Source organism: Perognathus longimembris, chromosome 23 (genome assembly GCF_023159225.1).
Source record: "Perognathus longimembris pacificus isolate PPM17 chromosome 23, ASM2315922v1, whole genome shotgun sequence".
Taxonomy (NCBI): Eukaryota; Metazoa; Chordata; class Mammalia; order Rodentia; family Heteromyidae; genus Perognathus; species Perognathus longimembris.
Window position 1 is genome coordinate 1344688 of NC_063183.1, and position 25828 is coordinate 1370515.

At 39.7% G+C, this 25828-nt stretch overlaps 1 protein-coding gene across 2 annotated transcripts in view; it reads left to right on the forward strand.

Moving 5' to 3' along the window:
- Positions 1 to 4199: 4199 nt before the first annotated feature.
- Acsm3 (acyl-CoA synthetase medium chain family member 3) overlaps positions 4200 to 25828 on the forward strand; it is a 39965-nt gene continuing 18336 nt past the window's right edge. The window contains exons 1-7 of one of the 2 annotated variants that reach the window (XM_048331896.1): positions 4200 to 4318; positions 12315 to 12588; positions 13332 to 13542; positions 21154 to 21361; positions 22423 to 22566; positions 22756 to 22912; positions 23375 to 23454. In XM_048331896.1, coding sequence (XP_048187853.1) covers positions 12370 to 12588; positions 13332 to 13542; positions 21154 to 21361; positions 22423 to 22566; positions 22756 to 22912; positions 23375 to 23454 — 1019 coding nt within the window. In that variant the 5' untranslated portion in view covers positions 4200 to 4318; positions 12315 to 12369. Of the gene's footprint in view, positions 4319 to 10735; positions 10837 to 12314; positions 12589 to 13331; positions 13543 to 21153; positions 21362 to 22422; positions 22567 to 22755; positions 22913 to 23374; positions 23455 to 25828 lie in introns of those variants that run through there. The other variant, XM_048331897.1, reaches the window with a different exon arrangement.

A 25828-nucleotide genomic window follows, 5' to 3' on the forward strand; every position in this document is an offset into this window, starting at 1 on the left:
ATTTGGATACCTCACCAAATGGAGGATTCAGAGAGAGAGGCTCAAGGCTGGAACACAGCAGTGAGTTTGAGAACACACAGGGGCTAGTTAGTATACCTTAGCTTGCATTGTAGCTTAGCATGAGCTGAGGTGGGATGGGAATCATTTTGTTCTCATCACTCCATGCCCGTTGGCCGCCCTCGGGCGGGGGGGGGGGGGGGCAGGGGGCCCTCCTGATTCTCAGGAAAACCTTATACCTGGCTTGTCTGAAAGGCAGGACAAGCCTTATCAGGAAGAGCATGACTGCTGCCCTCAGGAGGATACTCTCACTGGGAAACTGGATCGACCGGACTGATGATGCTGTAAAGAGGACAGTTAGAGCAATAACCCCCCCCAGCCAGACTGTACAAAGAATTTCTGAAGAAGAGTCTCGTCTTGGAAAGCATGAAAACCTTCAGCTCCCTCCCCCCCCACCACTTTGTCTCCCTCAACCTGCTCAGTGTTCTCGCCCTCCCTCTGTCCCCATGTTTATGAAAGTCTGTTCTGATTTGCTGAGGTCTCTGCCTTCTTTCCTTCTGCCTGCTTGGTCTTTCATAACACTCATGACTCAGTTTCCTACCAAGGAACACTGAAGATTTCTAGGCCTCCTCAGGAACAACCAATGGTGCTTATGTTTAGTCCTGACCACCGCCAAAGAAACAATTAAGTTGCTGAGATCTAGATCAGTCCAACCCCACCCCTCAACGTTTTTGTTTTTTTTTTTTTTGGTTTGTTTGTTTTCATTTCACAATACCTTTGTGAGATAAGGAGTGGATAAAAAATGAGAGAGTTGGAGGTAACTTCCATACTGATTTTATTGCCTACTTTTCTTAAGCTTTGATTTCATTCTCTTCTGTGTAGGGAAAACTATTGTAATTTCCACACATAATTATTTTATATATTAAGATAGAGTGAATTTTAGTATGAATATTAAAACACTATGTGGAAAGTGCTCAGTATTATGAATATTCAGCAAATGACTATACCATACTCTTTTTCTGAATCCAGACTACTGTATCAATTCATGACCCTCCACTTACTAGTCTATGAATTTTGAGTGAATTGCTTAAACTATCTATGCCTAATTTTCCCATGTCTGAATATACTGCCTTTGTGAGATCTTAAAAAACAATCTTTGCTGGGCATCAGTGGCTCGTGCCTGTAATCCTAGCTTCTCAGGAGGCTGATATATGAGGAATGCAGTTCGAAGCCAGCCAGGGCAGAAAGTCTGTGAGACATTTCTCTCCAGTAAATTACCAAAAACTCCGAAAGTGAAATATTATCCTTGCTGCCTAATGCTTTACTATGCTATTGGAATGTCTCTTACCTCTCCTGCACTATGATAGCCAAAAGATCCAAAGGGCAAGGTGGGAACAGAAGAGTAGAAGGAGGGCAGTCAGCCACCTGAGAGTCATGAAAAAAGAGCTGCCATGGAGTTTTGCTTCCTTCCAAACAGAGCTACAGTTTGATAAATCCCTACAGCAGGAAATATATGAATGATGAATGCTTGACTGGTTCTTGATATTATAGGAAAGGCATCTAGCTCTTCCCCATTATGATGTTAGCTGTGGGCTCACAATGTCTTTATTGTATTGAGGTACTTTCCTTCTATCTCCACATTCTGTTTTGGTTAGTAGTTATAAACAATGTATGCTTTTGGTGTAAGTGAACTGAACACCTCATGGGGGGAAAGGGAAAGGGGGAGGAGGAGGGGGAATGAGGGACGATGTAACAAATAGTACAAGAAATGTATCCAATGCCTAAGGTATGAAACTGTAACCTCTCTGTACATCAGTTTGATAATAAAAATTTGAAAAAAAAATAAACAACGTATGCTTAAAAGTGTATGGTCATGCAAGTCTAGAACACAGAAAACAAAGGGGCATGATCTCCCTGATATATGACTGTTAAGATGGGGTGATGGAGAGACAGTAGAGACCAGGTCTGTGAAACCAAAAACTGCTTGTCAAATGGTATTTCCCACAGGATTGGGTCAGCGTCCCAATATTATGTAACTAAAACCAAACAACTACTCAACATATAAAGGTCAAAAATTGACCTCTCAGGGGCTGGGGATATAGCCTAGTGGCAAGAGTGCCTGCCTCGGATACACGAGGCCCTAGGTTTGATTCCCCAGCACCACATATACAGAAAAAACGGCCAGAAGCGGCGCTGTGGCTCACGTGGCAGAGTGCTAGCCTTGAGCGGGAAGAAGCCAGGGACAGTGCTCAGGCCCTGAGTCCAAGGCCCAGGACTGGCAAAAAAAAAAAAAAAAAAAAAAAAAATTGACCTCTCAGTGGAATACATTAGCTCAAAAGCTATGCATGTACGTTCATATAAGACTATTGTCGATATATATTCTAATGTCGACATTACATTTAAAGCCCTAGGCAAATTTTCTTGGGCGTAGGCCACATGGCTACTGTATATGTTCTTGGTACATTGTGTATTGTATATATGTCTACCTGACCTAGGGAAGGGAAAGAAAAACAGGGTGTAAGATATCACAAGAAATGTACACACTGCCCTACTATGTAACTGTACCCTTTTTGCACAACACCTTGTCAAAAATTTGTGTTTAATTAATAAATAAAATTAAAAAAAAAAGTGTATGGTTATGGAGAAAAGTCTAAAAAAAGAAACCCTGGTTTCTTTATATTGGCTACTAGGAGTGTCAACTGGAGGCTGAATTGTTGATAAAAAAAATTAAACAAAAAAACTCTGAAAGTGGAATCCATACAACAGACAAGGGCCTCATATCTAAAATGTACTTAGAGCTCAAAAAATTAATCTCCCCCAAAACAAATCCCCAAACAAACAACCACCCCATTAACATATGGGCTACAGGGAGACTTATCTGAAGAGAAAATGAGAAGAGCCAATAAATACATGAATAAATGCTCAACATCTCTGGCCATAAAAGAAACACAAATCAAAACAAGATTGAGATTTGACCTTACCCCACTCAGAATTGCCATTATCAAGAAATCTAATAACAACAGATACTGGCAGGGATTTGGCCAAAGGGAACCCTACTACACTGCTGGTGGGAGTGCAAACTTGTTCAACTACTCTGGAAAGTAGTATGGAGGTTCCTCAGAAGACTCAACATAGAGCTCCCCTATGACCTAGCAATCCCACTCCTGGGCATTTACACAAGAGAGCATAAACAAGGCCATACTAAAGCTACGGGCACAATTATGTTCATTGCAGCATTATTTATCATTGTGAAGATATGGAACCAACCCAGATGCCCCTCAGTAGATGAATGGATCAAGAAGATGTGGTATCTATGCCTCCATCAGAAAGAATGGCATTGCTCCATTCATAAGGAAATGGAAAGACCTGGAAAAAATTATATTAAGTGAAGCCAGACCCAAAGAAATAGTTGCATAGTTTGCATCATTTGTAATGCCTAGAATATGTTTATGATATTCTGAACAAGGGATAACAGCCCAATTGCTAAGTGCATAGGAACATATATACTGACATGTAAAATGAACTCCAAGAATTGGAAACAAGAGGTTCTTTTGATGTCTTGTATGCAGCTATTTCTATTTTTTTCTTTCTGTTTTAATTTCCTGTACCCTTTGTTTTGTATATAAACTTTTCTGATCTGTGGAAGGGAAAGGAAATTATAGAAACAGCAGGACAAAGGATGAGCTAATGCAGCATTGACACTCACTTGACACTATGTTGGAAATGAACTTTATAACTTGCGGGGGTGGGGGGTAGGGGGAGGTGTGGGGGGAGTAGTGGCAAGCTGGAGAAAATGAGGCATGGGGTAACAGTGTTCAAAAGTAAATGTACTCGTTACCTTACTTTTGTAACTTTAACCCCTCTGTTCATCACCTTTACAATATATATATATTTTTTAAATCAGAAGTGGAGCCTTGACTCAAGTGGTAGAGTGCTATGCCTTCTTTCATTTCTTCTTTCCTCCTTTTTAGGACTTCCTCTGCCTATTCACAGGACTTATCATTTCAGTAACTCTTTGGACATTTTCTCTCTTACAAAAAAATTTGTATTCTCAGCATGCTGAATGCTTGAGGTAAAAATACGTCCCAAAGCCTAGTCGTTACTTGTTAGGAAGGGTTGGTAATGATTGTGTAAACTTGGCCAGGAGTTCCAGCTCCTCCCTCCAGAATACCTCCACCAGTCAGGAAAAGGGACTTACTCTTAATGTCAGACTGCTTTGGACGGCTACAAAGACTAAAGCAGAAATGAGTAAACAAGTTCCAGGACTATTTGAAGGACACAGGTCTGCCATCACCTCCGGTTGTCAGAAGCTGTAACTTTAGTGAGTATTTCATCTTCTTTCCTTCTAAGATTTGCTGCACTGGTACAGATTTATTATTGTTGTTGTTGAAAGATAACAAGCAAACAGAACCAACAAATAAGATGGGGAGGATGCTATACGCATATAATGTAGGGGGTGAACTTGTTCAAAGAACACTATGCATTTTAGAATTGTCCCAGTGAGATTCCCTCCTGCTATCAATGCATGCTAACTGAAAACTAATGTGAACAAAATGATTTCACAGCCAGGGACAAGCAGCTCATCCTTAAGATTGTAGCTACTTAGGAGGCTGAAATATGAGGATTGTTATTCAAAGCTAGCCTAGGCAGGAAAGTCTGTGAGACTTTTATCTCCAATTAGGGGTCCCCCTCCCCCCCAAAAAGCTGGGTAGGGAGCTGTGGCTTAAGTGGTAGAGCTCTAGCCTTGAGCAAAAAAAGCTCAGGGAAAGTGCCCAGGCTCTGAGTTCAACACACACACACACACACACACACACACACAGAGACACACACACACACACCACATTGAAATTATGGGCAGCCCAAGTTATTTCAGAATTTCTTATGTTATGTGATATAGCATTTAGTAAGTAATCAGGAGGGAGCAGACACAACAGATAGTGAACATACAAGTTTAGTTCTCATATTAAATCTTTTGCTGCCATTTGATGCTTAAAAATATGTACATCTTTGGTGCTATTCTTAAGAAAAGAAGCTCAGAGATAGTGCCCACGCCCTGAGTTCAAGGCCTAGGACTGGCAGAAAGAAAGAAAGGAAGGAAGGAAGGAAGGAAGGAAGGAAGGAAAGAAGGAAGGAAGGAAGGAAGGAAGGAAGGGAAAGAAAGAAGACGATGTACATGTGCTTACTTTTTACAGTTTTGATTCAATTTGTTTTTATTATCTTTAAATATTTGTTACAAGGGTGTTTCAATATGTCAGTTTATGAATACAATGAATCTTACTGCATGTATTTACTTGATAAAATGTTTTAGAAAAATTAAGGGATTCTGAGTAACAGCTAAATTGTCTGCTTAGCTCCACCCAGCCCAGTAGCAGATAGAAATCTCATCGTCTGCATTATCTAGAAAGTATGCATACTACTTCTAGAAAGATTTGGAAAACTAACAGGTGCAAAAACTTAAGAAAACAAGCTGAAGGCAACTGTTTTTTCCTTGGGCGACAAAAGGTAGTTCTAAGAGTTGTATATAAGGGTGGTGATTTGTTGGGGTTGGGAAGAACAGTAGGCAACTTGCTTTGCTTTGAAGGTACACAGGCCAACTCTCTGTTATTACTAGAGCTACCTAGGAAAAGGGGGTTTATAAAAATGTAGGAGACTGGGGGCTGGGAATATGGCCTAGTGGTAAAGTGCTCGCCTTGTATACATGAAGCCTGGGTTCGATTCCTCAGCACCATATATATAGAAAAAGCTGGAAGTGGTGCTGTGCTAGCCTTGAACAAAAAGAAACCAGGGACAGTGCTCAGGCCTTGAGTTCAACAACAAAAAATGTAGGAGACTGTTGCTCCAATGGATATATTGCTTGTGTTTCAAGTCAAGGTACCCAGTCAGCCAGTGGCACTTTCTTAGAAATGTTTTCCTTAGCAATATTTCTGTGTCTCAGTATAAAAATCTAGTCTGATGCAGGTGGCTCATGCTTACAATCCAAGCTACTCGAGAGGCTGAGATATGAGAATTGTGGTTCAAAACCAGCTTTGGGGGCTGGGGATATAGCCTAGTGGCAAGAGTGCCTGCCTCGGATACACGAGGCCCTAGGTTCGATTCCCCAGCACCACGTATACAGAAAACGGCCAGAAGCGGCGCTGTGGCTCAAGTGGCAGAGTGCTAGCCTTGAGCGGGAAGAAGCCAGGGACAGTGCTCAGGCCCTGAGTCCAAGGCCCAGGACTGGCCAAAAAAAAAAAAAAAAAAACCAGCTTTGGCAGGAAAGTCTGTGAGACTTTTGTCTTTAATAAGCTACACCCCTCCCCCAAATAAAAGCCAGAAGTGGGGATGTGGTAGAGTGCTAGCCTTGAGCAAAAAAATGCTCAACGACAGTGCCCAGGTCTTGAGTTCAAGCCCCAACAACAAAATCCAAAAACCAGACTCATCCTGGGAAGGTTTCATCTTCATTTATCTATGAACCATTTTACAAACCTGAGAAGTAGAAGTTATAAAATGCTGATGGCATTGAAAAGGCAGGAACTAAGCTTTGTTGGAGAAAAAAAAAACAATGTTGTGGTTTTGGTTAGGGAGAGGCTAATATTTTTTCTTTGGTAGAACAAAGTAAAAAAAAAAGTTCATTTTATGCTCCAAATAACAGGTCATTTCTTTTTGATGTTTAAAGGACTTGGAATGTGTATGAAGGATAAGGATGAAATCATACTAAAGTCTAATTCTATACAATATCAGCAAGTTGAGTGCAGTATACTTATCCCCAGTGAAAATATTTGCATATGATTTATAGTTTATAAGCTTCTAGGGAACAAAACTATGTCTTGTTCGCAGCTGTATTTTCAACATTTAATATAGGTCTATCCTCTAGTAAGTATTCAACAAATATCTAAGGGCTGGGCATATGGCCTAGTGGTAAAAGTGCTTGCCTCATATACATGAAGCCCTGGTTCAATTCCTCAACACCACACATTTTTTGGCCTTGCTTATCTGTTTCTTTCCATGACAGCAGGTAGAACCTTGTCTAATTAGTTTTTCCATAGTTCTTCTATGCTTGAAACATTTCATGGTTACCACTGAATCAATATTTGTTAAATAAACAAACAACCATGCCAACGTACAAAGAATAAAGTGCAGTGCCCCAAAGTATTTGTATTAACTAGTTCAAATTAGTGCCTCTTACTTGAATAAGAAAAGCTTTATAATATTTCTTACCAATTTCAAAATGCTATTTGTGTTGCAAAAAAGAGTCAGGGTATTTTTCAAGAAAATACTTTCAAACTTTCATCTATATGGTCAAATGATACAAGCAGTTTAAGTGATTATCAATTAGAAACCGAGTTAAAGAAATTATGTTGAAGCTCTTTATTAGACTGCAGTGTAGCTTAAAAAAAATCTGGGCCTAGCTGGCTCAAATACTAGACTTGGGAGGTATATATTGGGAGGATCATAGTTTGAGACAGCTCAGGCTAAAAGAAAAGTTCACCAGACCTCATCTCAATTATTAAAAGGCTGGGCAAGGTGATAATACACTTGTCCAGCTACTCAAGATGTATAAATAGGAGAATCATTTTCTAAGCCATCTTGGACATAAATTCAAGATCCTATTTAAAAAATATATACTAACAACAAAAGGGGCTAGCAGTGTGGTTCAAGTGGTAGAGTACCTATTAGGTAAGTGCAAAGCCTTGAGGTTGAAACATCAGCACTGCCAAAAAATTAAAAACCCCAACATACACACACATACACACACACACACACACACACACACACACACACACACACACACTGAAAAGCTCAATGTACTAATATAACAAGATCTCAAGAAATACTGCTAAAATTTTTTCAGTGGGAAGAATACGATGTATTATAGGTTACCTGTTGCATAAAAGTATTACAGAAATAAGAATTTGTTATCATATTTGTTTGAATGCATATAAAACAACTATAAAAAGGTGCAGAGAGCCAGGCACTGGTGGCTCATGCCTGTAATCCTAGCTACTTAGGAGGTTGAGATCTGAGGATTAGGATTCAAAGCCAGCCCTCGCAGCAAAGTCCCTGAGACTCTTATCTCCAATTATGCACAAAAAAAATTGGAGTTGTGGCTCAAGTGGCAGAGTGCAATCCTTGCACAAAAAAGGCTTGGGGATAGATCCTAAGTCCTGAACTCAAATCCCCCCTCACAATGCATAGAAAGAATAATAATGGTTTCCTGGGAGATGGGAGTGAAGAAGCTTCCAAACTGGGAATGGGAAGCAGATTTTTATGTGAACTTTAAAAAAAATAGTTTCAGAACCATTTGAGGGCATTAGAAACAGAGACAAGTGTTGATTATTTCTACAATCCTTCCAGTACCTTCAAGAAAAAAAAAGTCAAAATTGAAAGAAATCTGATGCTAATTCTGTTAGGACAAATTGCAGCCAATTGGGCTGTAAAACTTGCCTACAAATAGCAGAGCCCTCTAGTTTTTGTTCTACCTGCTTCTTCATGACAAACAGAATTACATTTGAAGACTTGAGGTTTAACCCCAGGAAAACTGGCTCCAGAGTTATTTCTTTCTATTCGAAACAGCAGACTCGTCTTCTTATAGCCTGAGTTTTCTTCTAACACTGTTCCCTCCCAAACTTTGGCCAAGACAATAGTGATAGATAACATTTTACTAAACCTTTAGGAAAAAAAAAATCTCATCTCGGGAAATTCTCTCCCTTGATTTTCCTTTACTCTAATGATTCAAATGAGTTCAATTGTGAGTTATTAACAATATAGGTCAGCACTGTCCAAAAGAATTTTTTGTGACTATAGATATGTTTTATGTCTGTACTGACTAATTCACAGTAGCCATAGGACATATATGGCTTTTAAGCACTTAAAATGTAGCTACTGTACCAAGAGCTGATGGCTCATGCCTGTAATCCTAGCTACTCAGGAGACTGAGATCTGGGGATCATGGTTTGGAGCCAATGAGGGCAGGAAGTCACTGAGACTGTCATCTCCAAGTAAGTACCAAAAAAGCCAGAAATGGCTCAAGTGATAGAGCACTAGCCTTGAGAAAAAAAAAAAAAGAACAAAGCTCAGGAACAGCATTCAGGCTCTGAGTTCAAGCCTCGGTAACAAATAAATAAATAAAGCTAGTGCAACCAACAAAATTTTAATTTAAATCTTATTTAAGTCAATTTAAACTGCTATATACAAACAGTGCAGGCATTCACATGCTGGATAAAGCAGAGGCATCTTTGATTGACTAGAGTCCTGAGCTGTGGAAGTAAGCTATTTTCTAAAGTTTTCCTGTCTGAAAAAAAAATGCACTTTTCATTCAACAAATACTTCTTAAGTACCTGTTGTGAGACCTAGAGCTAGGAGCATGAATATGACAGACTAGGCCTCTGCCCTCATAGAGTTTACAGTCAGAAAACTATAGCCAATGGGCTAACTCCAGTCTACTGCCTGTTTTGTATAGCTTGTGAACTAAGAATGGCTTTCATATTTTTAAATAGTAGTAACAAAAAAGCAGACTAGTTCATGACACATGAAAATTACATGGAATTCAAGATTTAGCATCCTTAAATAAGGTTTTTGGAAGAACTTACCCATGCTTGTTTACACATGTATTATCAGTGTCTGTGGCAGAGTTGACTATTTGCAACAGACACTATTTCTAGCTTTCCCTTTGCAGAAAACATTCATCAGTACATATATTATCACATTTAGTCTTTGGGGATGACTCTCCTATAGAGGTTCAATACTATTAGTTTCCCTAAAGGTAAAATGTGAAATTGAAGTTCAGAGTGGTTAATAATTCAAGTAAGGTTCATGAGCTGTGAAACTAAGATCTATATCTATTGAATAAGACAATAATGTTTGCTAATCTTGTTAAAATATACTAATTTAATAGGTCTAGGTAAAGCTCTGAGATTATGAATTTCCAACAAGTTTGCAAGTAATGTTGATGCTACTGGCTCATAGCTCATAGCCATTAGATAAATAATTCTCCATCTGAGGAAATTTAAAAGAATATAGTGTCTAGGATTTAAGTGGTCTAAATCTGGATAGTTCCACTTTTTTTCCCCCCAGTCCTGGGGTTTGAACTCAGGGCCTCATGCTTTCACTTGTTTTATTCACTCAAAGGTCATGGTCTACTGCTTGAGCCACACTTCCTCTTCTGGCTTTTCGCTGGTTGATTGGAGATTAAGAGTTTCACACACTTTTCTGTCTAAGATGGCTTTGGACTGAGGTCCTCAGTCTCAGTCTCCTGATTATCTGAAACTATAAACATGAGCCACCAGCATCCTGCTAAACACCAGATAAATTCTTATTTTACAAAAAGCAGAAATTTTATAAAATGCTTTCCTGTGAATGAAGCATATGGAAAGGACCGAAAAATCACTGCTCTAATAAAATGCTCTTGAAGTAAAATAATTCTTTTTTTTTTTTGGGGGGGGGGCTTGGACTCAGGGCCTTAGCACTGTCCCTGGCTTCTTTTTGCTCAAGGCTAGCACTCTGCCACTTGAGTCACAGTGCCACTTCTGGCCATTTTCTATGTGGTGCTGGGGAATTGAACCCAGGGCCTCATGTATACAGGGCAAGCACTCTTGCTACTAGGCCATATCCCCAGCCCTGAAGTAAAATAATTCAAATGGATATCCAAAAACCAGAGTTCTCATTCTAGCTCTTATAGTACAGACAAAAGCCAGTTGGTGTCCTCTTTGGGGCTCATTTTCTTTGCAGGTGAAAAATAAAGATGCTCAAACTGGATGGTTTCAGAAGACTCAAGACTCAAGTGGGAGGGTCAGAACAAGTATCTAGATCCCCAGTGCATTCAGTGTGACATCATGATGCCCAAATCCCAGGTCATTTTGGGTAATTTTAGTTGATATCTGCTATTGTGCATTGTTTGGGCATTTCATCAATACAGAAATGTTTCCACATAGCTAGTCTGTCTTATATACCACACAACTCAAATCGTAGTTAAAAATATGATTTAATGATTTTGAGAGTAGTTTATATTTAATTGTAGGAAAATTATAAAAAGCGTTTAGAGAGAACCTTAAGTACTCATAAACTTTATTTTATTAGTCTCAACCAAGTAAATGATACTGTGATCAAATGATTTCCCACAGAAGTAGAGAGGGCTAGGTGACCCAGGAGGCCTCGCCCATAAACACCCTAAAGGTTAAAGCCCTATATTATACCTACAAGCCTGAACTTGGTTGTAGTGTGGGTTCCTATTGGAGCATGGGAACTGCAGCCTACAAATGAAACAGACTCTAAACTCTGACAGTGCTTTCATAACTAATTGGCACTGGGTACTCCCCAGTTTCTTCATCTGTAGATTATCGACTGTGAAAAAATCCTCCTTAGCATTTCCACACCACTTTTGAAATCTAAAAGTGAAATACATTAGATCAGAAAGCTTTAGTTCTTTGCATAAGAGATTAACTCAGTGACTCAGATTTTTGTCTTTGTTCGTATTTTAATTCAGAGCCTCCTACTTGCTCAGCAGGTACTCTAGCAGCTTCTCTCTCTTTTTTTAAACCTCTATTATGATTTCTTAATCCCCACCCTCGTCTGATTTAGTTATTTTTCAACTAGGGTATGATTTTGCCCAGGGCTAGATTCAGACCACTACTGTAGACTCCAGTTTGTGATCCTTTTACCTGCAACTTCCTGTTCACACCATGATTCCCAGATCATTGACTGAAGTGAGATGAAGTATTTCTCTGTGTGTGTGTGTGTGTGTGTGTGTGTGTGTGTGTGAGAGAGAGAGAGAGAGAGAGAGAGAGAGAGAGAGAGAGAGAGAGAGAGAACTTGACTCAGGGCTTGGGTGCCTTCTCTAAGCTTTTTTGCTCAAAGCCAGCTCTCTATCACTTGAGCCACAGCTCCACTTCTGAGACAAGGTCTTTCTAACTTTTGCCTAAATCACTGTCCTCTCCACCTCTGCCTCTGAGCATCTGATATTGCTGTAGGATCATAGTGAGTTACCATTCCCAACCTAGATCTTTATATCTTTAGAAACACATATGAGGTGATAATGCACAGAAGTTAAGAGAATGGGATGGGTTCAGAGCTCTGAGTTGAAATCCAATCAATACCTCTTAGTATTCATTTTTTCAAATACATAAATAAGTAAATAAATACAGATAATAGTACCTACTTTACAGGATTATTCTGAGAATGTAATGACAAAGAGTATGTAAAACCAAACATAGTATTTAGAACAGTGAGTGCTAAAAATGGTACTATGGCACTGATGATTGATATTAATAAAACTTGGCTGTTTGGGTTATGGCTACTCTGGGGACAGAAACAAGTAATGACCTTTTTTGTTTGTCTTTTAGATAGGATTGTTTCCATGGAAATCGTGAATGTTAAAATATTCAACGAGACTAACTGATGTTAGCACTTGTCACCATGGAGATATTACTTCGTGTTAAGTGTTTTCAGCGTCTAGCAATTCCTGGAGCCATGAGGTGCTTGCATAAAGATTATACAAGAGCAACCCCTCAAAATTTCTCTGACTATGAGTCCATGAAACAGGAATTCAAATTAGAGATTCCAGAGTATTTCAACTTTGCTAAAGATGTCCTGGACCAGTGGACCAATGTAGAAAAGGTATGGAACAAGGTAGAGCTAGTCAACTGGCTTCTTGCCTGGCAATGATTTTGGCTCTGAGAATACTCATCAATATCTGGAAACACTTTTTTTGGCCAGTCTTGGGGCTTGAACTCAAGGCCTGAGCACTGTTCCTGGCTTCTTTTTGCTCAAGGCTAGCACTCTACCACTTGAGCCACAGTGCGTTTCGGCTTTTTCTGCTTCCTGGTGCTAAGGAATTGAACCCAGGGCTTTATGCATGCTAGGCAAGCACGCTACCGCTAGGCCACATTCCCAGCCCCTGGAAACACTTTTGTTTCCATGAATGGGTAAGCAAATGAGCTGGGTAGATCATACTGGAATCTAAGGTAGAAGAAAGGGATGTTGCTAAAAACAACATTATGCAATGGAAAGCTCCCATAATGTCAGTGGGTTCATGTTTGGTTAAGAAAGTCTGGGGTACATAAATGTATGCTTCTTTTTTTCTAATTTATTCTTTGTTTATGATTTTTTAAAAAAGGAGTACAAAGCAATTCCAAGGATCAAAATGAGTAGGAAGCCAGGTGCTGGTGGCTCACATCTGGGATCCTTGCTACTCAGGAAGCAAATATCTGAGGATCATATCTCTAAGCCAGCCAGAGCAAGAAAGTCTGATTTCCAATCAATCATCAAAAAGGCAGAAGTAGGGCTGGGAATGTGGTTTAGCGGTAGAGTGCTTGCCTTAGCATGCATATCTAGTCCATATCTGGTTTGTCTTTTTGCAGGCTGGAAAGAACCTTTCCAATCCAGCCTTCTGGTGGATAAGTGGAAATGGAGAAGAGGTGAGATGGAGTTTTGAGGAACTGGGTTTTTTCTCGAGAAAATTTGCCAATATACTTACAGAAGCCTGCTCCCTGCAAAGGGGAGATCGCGTCATTGTGATCCTGCCCAAGATCCCAGAGTGGTGGCTTGCAAATGTGGCCTGTCTGCGAACAGGTTAGTGATGTTTGTGAGCCAATCACATTTAAATTAAGCAGGGCAAGAAATTTTGTTAGCTCTAAAAAGTAATATGTATTGCTATTTTAACTATTCGGGCATACTGTTTGTTTATAAATCTATCACTGCATATAATCTTCTAAAAAACATGTACTTCCAAGGGTTGGAAAATAGTACCTGTTGGGTGAAATATTGATCAAATTAATAGTCCTATCTTCATAATAAATCATTATATTAAACATCCATTATTAATTTATTATAATCATTAATTCTATTGAAAAAGTGTTGTTATTCGATTTCATATGTACCTATGAAGTATATGTTGAAAAAGTAAAACCCAGTTTTAAACAGTTTTACAGTTACATAAGTGAGGTAATGAGTACATTTCTTTTTGGACACTGTTACCCTCATTTTTTCCAGTTTACCATTCCCTACTCCCCTCTCCCCAAAGTTGTAAAGTTCATTTCCAACATAGTGTCAAGTGAGTATCAATGTTGTATTAGCTCCTCCTTTGTCCTGCTGTTTCTGTGATTTCCTTTCCTTTCCATGGATAGGATAAACTTATATACAAGACAAAGGGTACAGAAAACTGAAACAGAAAAAAATAGAAATAACTACATATAGGACATAAAAAGAACCTCTTGTTTCCAATTCTTGGAGTTCATGTTGATACGCTACAGTATATATGATCCTATGTGCTAAGCAATTGGGCTATTGAGATCCCCTATTAAGAATATCATAAACATATTCTAAGTATTACAAATGATGCAAACCATGCAACTATACTTCTTTGGGTCTGGATTCACTTAATATAATTTTTTCCAGGTCTTTCCATTTCCTTATGAATGGGGCAATGTCATTCTTTCTGATGGAGGCATAGATATCCCCTGTGTATATATTATATATACCACATCTTCTTGATCCATTCATCTACTGAGGGACATCTGGGTTGGTTCCATATCGTCACAATGATAAATAATGCTTCAATGAACATGATTGTGCCCGTAGCTTTAGTATGGCCTTGTTTATGCTCACTACTTGTGTAAATGCCCAGGAGTGGGATTGCTGGGTCATAGGGGAGCTCTATGTTGAGTCTTCTGAGGAACCTCCATACTGCTTTCCAGAGTAGTTGAACAAGTTTGCACTTCCACCAGCAGTGTAGTGTAGTAGGGTTCACTTTGGCCACATCCCTGCCAGTATTTATTAGATTTCTTGATAATGGCAATTCTGAGTGGGGTAAGGTGAAATCTCAATCTTGTTTTGATTTGCATTTCTTTTATGGCCAGAGATGTTGAGCATTTATTCATGTATTTATTGGCTCTTCTCATTTTCTCTTCAGATAAGTCTTTCTGTAGCCCATATGTTAATGGGGTGGTTGTTTGTTTGGGGTTTTGTTTTGGGGGAGATTAATTTTTTGAGCTCTAAGTACGTTTTAGATATGAGGCCCTTGTCTGTTTTATGGCCAGTGAAGATCTTCTCCCGATCTGAAAGCTTTCTATTTTCCTTGCTAGCTATGTCCTTTGTCATGCAGAAGCTCTGCAGTTTAATGCAATCCCATTTATCCAGCCTTTCTTTGATTTGTTGTGTCTCTGGCTCTTTACTGAGAAAGTTTCTACCTGTACCAAGAAGCCCTAGCATATCTCCTATCCCTTCCTGTAATATTTTCAGGGTATCTGCTCTTACCTCAAGGTCTTTGATCCATTTGGAATTGGTTCTGGTGCAGGGTGGTTTATAAGGATCTACCTCCAGTTTCTACATGTGTTTAGCCAATTCTGCTGGCACCATTTGTTAAAGAGACTGTTTCTTTCATCCTGTTTTTTTTTTGGCTCCCTTATCAAAGATTAGGTGGCCATAAGTCTACAGGTTCATTTCTAGATCTTCAGTTCTATTCCATTGGTCCTCAGGCCTGTTCTTGGGCCAGTACCAGGCTGTTTATATTATTATGGCTTTAGAGTAGACTTTAAAGTTTGGAATTGATACTCCTCCAGCACTGTTATTCCTGCTAAGGATTGTTTTTGCTTTTAGGGGTCTTTTATTGTTCCACATGAATTTTTGGACTACTTCTATTTGATTAAAGAATGAAGTTTGGGGGGCTGGGGAGATAGCCTAGTGGCAAGAGTGCCTGCCTCGGATATACGAGGCCCTAGGTTCGATTCCCCAGCACCACATATACAGAAAAATGGCCAGAAGCGGCGCTGTGGCTCAAGTGGCGGAGTGCTAGCCTTGAGCGGGAAGAAGCCAGGGACAGTGCTCAGGCCCTGAGTCCAAGGCCCAGGACTGGCCAAAAAAAAAAAAAAAAAAAAGAATGAAGTTGGGATATTGATGGTATTGCATTGAATTTGTAGATAGCCTTTGGCAGTATTGCCATTTTCACAATGTTGATCCTCTCATTAAGCAGGTTTGTGGGTTGGTTTTTTTTTAAAAAAACAAAGTGATTGCTTTCATGAGTGTTGCTTAAGCTCACTTAGTAAGGAACTATTTGTGATTGCCAAAATCAGATACCTGTTGTTATTAGTACAATAAGAAAGGAGAGTTATTGAGTTATGGCTATTGGAAGTCTCACAGGGGAAAGAAGTGTAGAAGGAACAAGGGAGCTTCTGGAAGAGAACAGACTCCAGCCAGCAGCCTCTTTCTCTGTTTCTTTTGTTCCAAAGCTATAGGGCCTCTGGTCTTCATCATTTTTTTTTTTTTGCTAGTCCTGTGTCTTGAACTCAGGGCCTGGGCACTGTCCCTGGCTTCCTTTTTGCTCAAGGCTAGCACTCTGCCATTTCAGCCACAGTGCCACTTCTGGCTTTTTGTGTTTATGTGAGGGTGAGGAATTGAACCCAGGGCGTCATGCCTGCTGGGCAAGCACTCTACCACTAAGCCACATTTCCAGCCCCTCTGATCTTCATCTTATTCATGTGTGCCCTTTTGACTCCTTCCATCTGCTAATACATGCTTCTCTGTTCTGCAGTCTGCTTGGTTTATGAGTGTGATTTGCAAACTCAAATGCTTCAGACTCTAACCTATGTGACCCATCCACTCAATCTTTTAAATATTTGAAGCAAAGTCTGGTGAACAAAACATGGATGTGGTCAAAGGCAGCTTCACATCACAAAAATATAATAAATATATTGGCAGAAAGTAAAGAAAATTCCCTTGGAAGAAAATGAGAGGGAGGCAGTGAACGGTAAATATAATATTCTAACAATGTTAGTCTTCACAGCATACTGAGAAAAGAGCTCATTGTCATTTGATTTCCTGATGTTTCTCTCTTAATAAATAATAGGTAATCAAAAACTGAAGTGTTAGCTGGTGGTTCACACCTATAATCCTAGCTACTCAGGAGGCTAAGATTTGATGTTCATAATTCAATGCCAGCCCAGGCAGGAATGTCTGTGAAACTCTTATCTCCAGTCAACAATCAAAAATGCCAGATGTGGAGTTGTGGCTCAAGTGGTAGAGCTCCAGCCTTGAGCAAAAGAGCTAAAGGACAGTACCTGAGGCCTTGAGCTCAAGCCCCAGTAATGGAAAAAAAAATGAATTGCTGAGTAGGATTTTCATTATTCCTATAATTTAGGATTACACATATAAATGATAACAAGATAAAGAAAAGCAATGGCACTGTTGAGACAAGATTCTGGGTAAAGACTAGCTATCTGGGGCGAGTGTGGGACAAGATGGTTTACTGTGGGGCACACAGGAGACTTCAAACATTGTTAAATTCTTCTTTCTTGAGAAAAATAGCAATATATGCCTATTTTCATACTTTAAAAGAAGCTTAGTCTGTTGCTGGTGGGTCACACCTATAATCATAACTACAGAAAAGGCTTAGATCTGAGGATTTCCATATGAAACCAACCTGGACAGAGAAAACTTCAAAACACTTACATTTGATTAGTAAAAGCTCTGGAACTGGAGATGTGCCTCAAGTAATAAAGTTCCAGCTGTAGGTAAAAAAGCTAGACAAGCATGTGGACCTTTGAGTTCAAGCTCCAATACTAGCATTCATACACACACACACACACACACACACACACACACACACACACACTGCATATATATATATGTATATATATATATACACACTTTTTTGTATCTTGGTATATTTTACAATTAAAAAATATAAAGTTCAAGAGGTTCTTTGTTCAAGCCAGTTTGGGCAAAAAGTTTATAAGATTCTCATTTCACCCAAATAGCAGGATATGGTGGTACATTTGTTATCCTAGTTATGGCAAAAAGTATAACTAGGAGGGTCAAGGTTTAGGCTAGTCTGGGCAAAAGGCAAGACTATATCTCAAAAATAACCAAAGTAGCTGGGCACCAGTGACTCACACCTGTCATCCCAGCTACTCAAAAAGCTGAGGTCTGACATCACAGTCAGCCTGCATAGGAAAGTCTAGAAGAATGTGGTGTTTTGTTGGTTTTTTTTTTTTTTGCCAGTCCCAGGGCTTGAACTCAGGGCCTGAGCACTGCCCCTGGCTTCTTTTTGCTCAAGGCTAGCACTCTACCACTTCAGCCACAGTGCCACTTCCGGGTTTTTCTATATATGTGGTGCTGAGGAATCGAACCCAGGTCTTCATGTATACGAGGCAAGCACTCTGCCACTAGGCCATATTCCCAGCCCTCCATGAGACTCTTATCTCCAGTAAACCACCAAAAAGCCAGAAGTAGAGTTGTGACTCAAGTGGTAGTATGAGCACAAAAATCCAGACACAGCACCTAGACCCTGAGTTCAAGCCCCAGGACTGGCACCAATAAATCATAAATACATAAATAAGGAATCAAAGCAAAAAGGGCTGAATGCATGGATACAGTGGTAAAGTACCTCCCTAGCAGGCATGAGGCCCTGGGTTCAAAGCCTAGTAACAAAAATAAATACAAATATAAATGAATACACAAATAAATCATTGGATACCTTTGGAGACATCTTAAATGACTGTGAATGTAGTACGGGAGTCATGTGTGTATAGTATATAGCACTGCAGAAGAGGAATGCTAAGTTGCCATTCTCCATTTGTCCTTGGACTAACAGCACCAACACTGGAAACCTTCCAGAAATAAAAATTCTCCAGTCCCACCCAAGATTTACTGAATCTGAAATTTTGGTGGGTGTTCCAGACATGTGCTTTAACAAGCTTTCCAGGGATTCTGATTCACATTCAGGTATTATTTTTTTTTGTCAGTCATGGGGCTTGAACTCTGAACCTGGGCACTGTCCCTGAGCTCTTCAGCTCAAGGATAGTGCTCTACTACTTGAGCCACAGTGCCACTTCCTGTTTTCTGGTGGTTAATTGGAGATAAAGAGTTTTACAGCCTTTCCTTCCCAGGTTGGTTTTGAACCACAATCCTTAGATCTTAGCTTACTGAGTAGCTAGGATTACAGGCATTAGCCACCAGCACCTGGTTCACATTCAGGTTTGAAAACCACTGAGCCAAAGGAAGTGAGACTCTTAACTGGAGGTCTCAGGATAAGACCAAGATAAATCAGACCAAGGTAAATTGATCAGACCTGGCCATTCACTCAGTAGATCAGAAACTCCTGTGTCAGTGTGGAGATTAGAGCTTTGAAGCATGAGAGAGTATTTTTAGAAAGCACGGCTTGGTGTTATGTTTATAAAACAGGGTACTAAAATTACCAACATGTTTATTTTCATGAAAGGCCAAAACTCTGGTATGAGTATCATGTCTCTCTTTGGTAATAAATTCACATGAGAAGACAAAGTTTTTCTTAAAAGTTGTTTGGTGGTAACTGGGCACTGGTGGCTCATGCCTAAAATCCTAGTAAGTCAGAAGGCTAAGATCTGAGTAGCATGGTTCAAAGCCAGACAGAACAGAAACATCTGTGAGACTCTTATCTCTAAATGATCACCAAAAAGCTGTAAGTGGAGCTGTGGCTCAAGTGATACAGGTACCAGCCTTGAAAAAACCAAGGGAGATCACCCTAGCCCTGAATTCAAACCCTAGTACCAGCATATCAAGAAGAAGATGCAGAAGGGAGGAGGAGAGGGCGAGGGAGAAGAGGAGGAAGAAGAACAAGGAGAGGAGGAGGAAGAGGAGGAGGAAGAGAGGAGGAGGAGGAGGAGGAGGGGGAGGGGGAGGGGGAGGGGGAGGGGGAGGGTGAGGGGGAGGGGGAGGGGGAGGGGGAGGGGGAGGAGGAGGAGGAGGTATTCTGAAGAACTTCATGTTCTGATCTTATTTGGTACCTGAAAAGAAGCCAATTCTTCCCAAAATGAAAAATGGAGCCAATGTTAAGAGTCTATGAATGGCGAGCATGTGTTTCTCAGTCTTATTTGTTGCACCATCATCTGGGAAAAAGAAAAACCATTGAGAAGTAAATGCCCTCAACAATTCTCTTGAAGGTCTGGAACCAAGAGTAGCAAAGCCCCAGTTAGACAGACAGAAAGACAGCCAGCCAGACTCTTGAATAAAATACCATCTTTTGAAAAAAAGCATGGTGTTTTCTTAGAAAAAAATTATTGAGTTCTATTTAAACTCTGTACATGTTTTAGCTCATTTAATCCTTCAATAGTCCCCTAAGGAAAGGAATATTACTGCCTCCGTTTTACAGATAGAGAATGGGCCACAGAGGTCAAGTAGCTTGTCAAAGCTGGTTTACAACTATCTGACTTGAGGAAACTTGGGTTTATTATTACCTTACATTGTAGTTTGCAGAAAACCAGAAAAGAATGAAAAACAAGTTGCATGTGCCAATCATTTTCTTTGGGGGAAAACTCCAGACAATTACGTACATTGTAAGAGGCACTGGACTGAAGTGTCAAGCATCCAGCTTCTGTGTCAGGCTGTAGCATTAAACCCCCACATGCCACTTGCTATGTAGACAATCTTGGGCAAGCTGCCAATAGCTTTTATATTTGGGAGTTTTTCTGGTGTGGATTGAATGAGTTAAAATGTTAAAAACAATGAAAATAATATCTGAGATTCAAGTACCCAATAAATGTTGTATAATAATAGCAATATAATTAATAAAATTATTGTTATTTATTATTGAGGGGGGAACTTGAACTCAGGGCTTAGGCCTGAGTTCAAGCTTATTTTGAGCTTATTATTCTGAGCTTATTTTACTCAAGGCTAGTGCTATACCACTTGAGCCACAGCACCACTTCCAGCTTTTTCTGAGTAGTTTGTTGGAGTTATGAGTCTCACAGACTTTCCTGCCCTGGCTGGCTTCAAACCATGATACTCAGATCTCGGCCTTCCGAATAGCTAGGATTATAGGCATGAGCCACCAGCCCACAGCTGTAATTAGTTTTTAATTAAACTATTCTTCACTCCCAATGGGTAGTCTTCAAGTACAGGAGAATTCCCTTTTATGTTAGGAAAACTAGAGGCTTTGAGACTTTGAGACCTCTTGAAAGATAAAACCAGAATAACAGAAGAAGACATATGTCTTCCATTCTGAAAAATACACAAAGTACATACACCATCCTATCCTAAACAGCAAAGGAAAACCTGACTCTTAAATATTGATTCTTGGGCTGGGATGTAGGTCAGTGGCAAAACGCTTGCTTAGCAAGTGCAACATCCTGGGTTTGATCCCCAGTAAACACCCCCCCCCCAAAAAAAAGAAAAGGTAAGATAAATATTGTTTCTTTTCTACTTCTTTAGGAACAATTTTTATCCCAGGAACCACTCAACTGACCCAGAAAGACATCCTCTACAGACTGCAAACTTCAAAAGCCAAGTGCATTATTACCAATGATGTGTTAGCCCCACTAGTAGATGCTGTTACACCTAAATGTGAACACCTCCACTGCAAGCTAATAGTGTCTCAGCGCTCCAGAGAGGGGTGGGGGAACCTCAAGGAGATGATGAAGTGAGTAGAATAGCTTAACTACAGAACAGCTTCCTTAAAAGAAAGGCAATGGAAAATGATACTCAACCCAGTAGTGACCAGAACAATCGGTAATTACTGCAGCATTCAGTCCTAAGCTTTGTGGCAGGAGGAGGCTGAAAGTGGTTTTTATATGATGGTATCTCCAGGAACCAGTCCCTGAGATGAAGCAAAAGAAGCTTATGGAAGAGTTCTCTTAGGATCAATATCTGTGAAGGAAAGGGAGGGAGATAAGATTGGGCAGAAGAAGAAATGCACTGCAATGTATTTCCCACTCATGGGAGCCTCTAGGGTTTGGTTTGGACAGTCCTCAAGGCAGTTCTGAGTAAAGCAAGAGATTATGTCCTCTACGCATCCACACTAACTCGTTATTAGATATGGGGCATCCCTAAAAAGAGGTTGCTCTCTTCAGGCCAAGCAACCTCTAAAGAAGGCTCCCAGCACCTGGGGACGTTAAGTCCTTCATTCCTACAGAGGAATCTAAGAGGGATCTATGAAGGGCACCAACTACAAAGGTATTTCATTGGAAACAGCTGGAAAAATGATCACAAGCAGACCTGTAATCACATTCAGACTTTTACCAGGTTTAAGTAAAACAGCATCTAATGTAAATAGGTGAAATTATAAAACTGAATTACACTGAATTCCAAATCCTACTGAGGGTACTTCTAAGAGTCATTTGGAACTCTTACCAGTTATTGCCTATATTTTAGCCCTAGACAAATTCCCTTTCTAGAATGAGCTTCTTACCTCTCCTCAAGAGTTTGAAACCCACCTTGCAACTGTAGACTTGTTCCTACCTCCTTTATAATAGTTAATGTTTAAATAGCACTGATTATTTTTCCACAAGCTGTTCCAAGCATTTCAGATACATTTAAATGAGATAATTGGATAGGGACTATAATTATACTTGGGATTCAAGTAACTGGGGACTAATGCATAAAACTAAAAATTTCAAGTAGATGACTTCTCCAGTCCTTTTCAGTGGGCAGTTTCTATGACAGTGTTTAACATGCAGAATCATTGCAGATTTTCATTTACAGACACGCCAGTGATAATCACACCTGTGTGAGAACAAAACACAATGAGATGATGGCCATTTTCTTTACCAGCGGAACAACTGGACTTCCTAAAATGATCGGACATACCCACAGCAGTTTTGGTTTAGGGTTATCTGTAAATGGAAGGTATTTTCACAGATCTTCAGCTTAAAGAATCAAAACTGACATTTTAAATTTGTTTTCTTACAAATTTAACACTTTTTTTTTACAAACTCAATGAATTTGTACATTTAAATTTATATGTACGTTTATGCATGTCAAATGTCTACAAATTTAACCAGTTTCTATACTGGGACTGTTATTTGCTTTTCTAAGGTTCTGGCTGGACCTGACGCCTTCCGATGTGATGTGGAATACCTCAGACACTGGCTGGGCAAAGTCTGCATGGAGCAGTGTTTTTTCTCCATGGATCCAAGGAGCATGCGTATTTGCACACCATTTGCCCCGTTTTGAGGCAACTTCTATCTTACAAGTAAGGAAGAGCACAGTAGGTCCACATTTAGAAACATAATGGCAGTATTACTGACAGGACTGATGAATAAGGTAACTTGCAGAGATCAAAGTAGACATTGGGATTTAAGACATTTCACAACTTTTAAGTCAGTAAGCTTGAAAAGACCAACAATGTGAGTTCATTTACATTAAAGTAAATAAATAATGATTCCACTGTGATGTGCCTATCATAGACATTTAAACACTTTTTTTTTTTTCCAGTCCTGGGGCTTGAACTCAGGGCCTGAGCACGGTCCCTATTAAGGCTAGCACTCTGCCACTTGAGCCACAGCACTACTTCTGGCCTTTTCTGTTTATGTGGTACTGAGTAATCGAACCCAGGGCTTCATGCATGCTAGGTGAACACTCTACCACTAAGCCACGTTCCCAGCCCTAAACACTTACTAAGTCATAGTAAGAGTTTGGTTTTTCTTAATTACAGACACTCTCTGAGTTTCCCATCACAGTCTTCTGTTCGGCACCAACTGCATACCGCATGCTTATAGGGAATGATATGACAAGGTAAGATAAATTATAAAGATAAATTATATATAATATATAATAAATTATAAATATATAACAAATTATATAAAATATATAGGTACTAAGTGGGGAGAGAGAACAGGAAGAGGAAGCTGGAAAACAAAAGATCTTTCTACCTAAAAGTAGAGCTTTAGGGTTTGGTAATCGTTTCCTCTTCATCTTGCTCCTTCTTGCTGACATTCTGCAAATGGTGTTACTGTGACTAGGGGAGGCCTCCACAAATGAGAGAAAAGGGAGACCTGAGCTATATCTATAGCTCTGAGTCCAGTGGTTATAGTAAGAAAGTATAATCTATTTGTTGTTGTTTTTTTGCCAGTCCTGGGCCTTAGACTCAGGGCCTGAGCACTGTCCCTGGCTTCTTTTTGCTCAAGGCTAGCACTCTGCCACTTGAGCCACAGCGCCACTTCTGGCCATTTTCTATATATGTGGTGCTCGGGAATCGAACCCAGGGCTTCATGTATATGAGGCAAGCACTCTTGCCACTAGGCCATATTCCCAGCCCAGTATAATCTATTTGTATATTATGTGATCCTATATTTAAAGAATCTAAAGATTTCACCCCAAACTCATATCTGATAAACACGTTTGGCAATGTAGCAGGAGAGAATCAACATACAAACAAATCAGAAGCTTTTTTGGATATGAGTAGTGAACAGGCTGTGAAAGAAATCAGGAAATTCATACCTTAGACTGTTCAAGAAAGAAGCAAAGGGTGCAAGACACACCTCAGATTGTTCAGGAAAGTAGCAAAGGGTGCAAGACACACCTCAGATTGTTCAGGAAAGTAGCAGAAGGAGTGAGTATGTTTTGAAATTGCTTGTATACTGTTATCTGTGATCTCAAAGTCTTTCAATAGTTACTTTATAACTATGTAAAACTGTGTATTTGCAATATTCTACCCTCTTCTAACTAGTCAAATGTAAGTAGATTGTGCATCTGAGCTTGGCCAATCTGAGCAGAGGGGCAGGATCTGCAGCATTAGGGATAAACAGGGATCCGCCTGTGTGTTCTGTATGCTTGCTTGCCAGATTTTTGGCTGATGGCACACTGTTCAGCAAGAGCAAAAAAAGTTGCCTTGCCAGAAAAAAAATCAGGAAATCAACTACACTCACAATAGCCTAGGTATTTACTTAAGAATAAAGTTAACAGAGACAATAAAAGCCATAAAACTTTGAAGAAGAAAACAGAAGACACCAGAAAAACTCACAGATTGGAAGAATTATTGAGAAAATGGTTATGATACCCAAAGCAACCTACTGGTTTAATCCAATCCCTATCAAGATTACAATTCTTGGGCTGGGGATATGGCCTAGTGGCAAGAGTGCCTGCCTCGGTATACCCGAGGCCCTAGGTTCGATTCCCCAGCACCACATATACAGAAACCGGCCAGAAGTGGCACTGTGGCTCAAGTGGCAGAGTGCTGGCCTTGAGCAAAAAGAAGCCAGGGACAGTGCTCAGGCCCTGAGTCCAAGGCCCAGGACTGGCCCCCCCGCAAAAAAAAAAGATTACAATTCTTCATAGAAATAGAAAATTGAGTCCTAAAGTTCATATTTAAACACAAATGACCCTAAATAGCAAAAAAAAAAATCTTGAGAAAACAAAACAAAACAAGAACAACAGTGCTGGAGGTATCCCAGTGCACGACTTTAAATGATACTACAGAGATATAGTAACAGAAACTGCATGGTACTAGCACAAAACAGACACAAAGACCAACAGAGCAGAACAGATCAGAATGAAACATCTGAACACAACACAACTTAACCCAGAAATCAATACAAATGGCAAGAGCAATCTATATTTTAACAAAGAAGCCTAAGATATATATTGAAGAAAAGATAGCCTCTTTAACAAGTAGGGAAACTAGAACCCTATATATTGACCTATACTAATATAAATTCAACATAGTTAAAGGATCTTAATGTAAGAATCTTTGAAACAACTACAGGAAACAGTAGGGAAAACACTGGGACATACTAGCATAGGCAGCAACTTTATGAACAGAACTCACATAGCTCTAAGAGCAAGGACTGACAAGTGGATTGCATCAAACTAAAGTTTCTGTGCAGCAAAAGGAGAAGTCACTAAACTGAAGAGACAGAAAACAGACAGGGAGACAATTTTGCCAGCTGTACATCTAGACAAAGGAGTAACAAAATTTACACAGAGCTACAAATAAAAAAGACAAAAAGAAAATCCCAAAGAACCAATTAATAGGCAATTGTACTGAACAGATAGTTCATGAAACAAATATAAATGTCCAAAAAATACACAAACCCTAGCCTTTAGAAGGACAGATTAAATAAAAATGGCACTGAGATGACAACCTCCAGACAGAATGACCATCATTAAG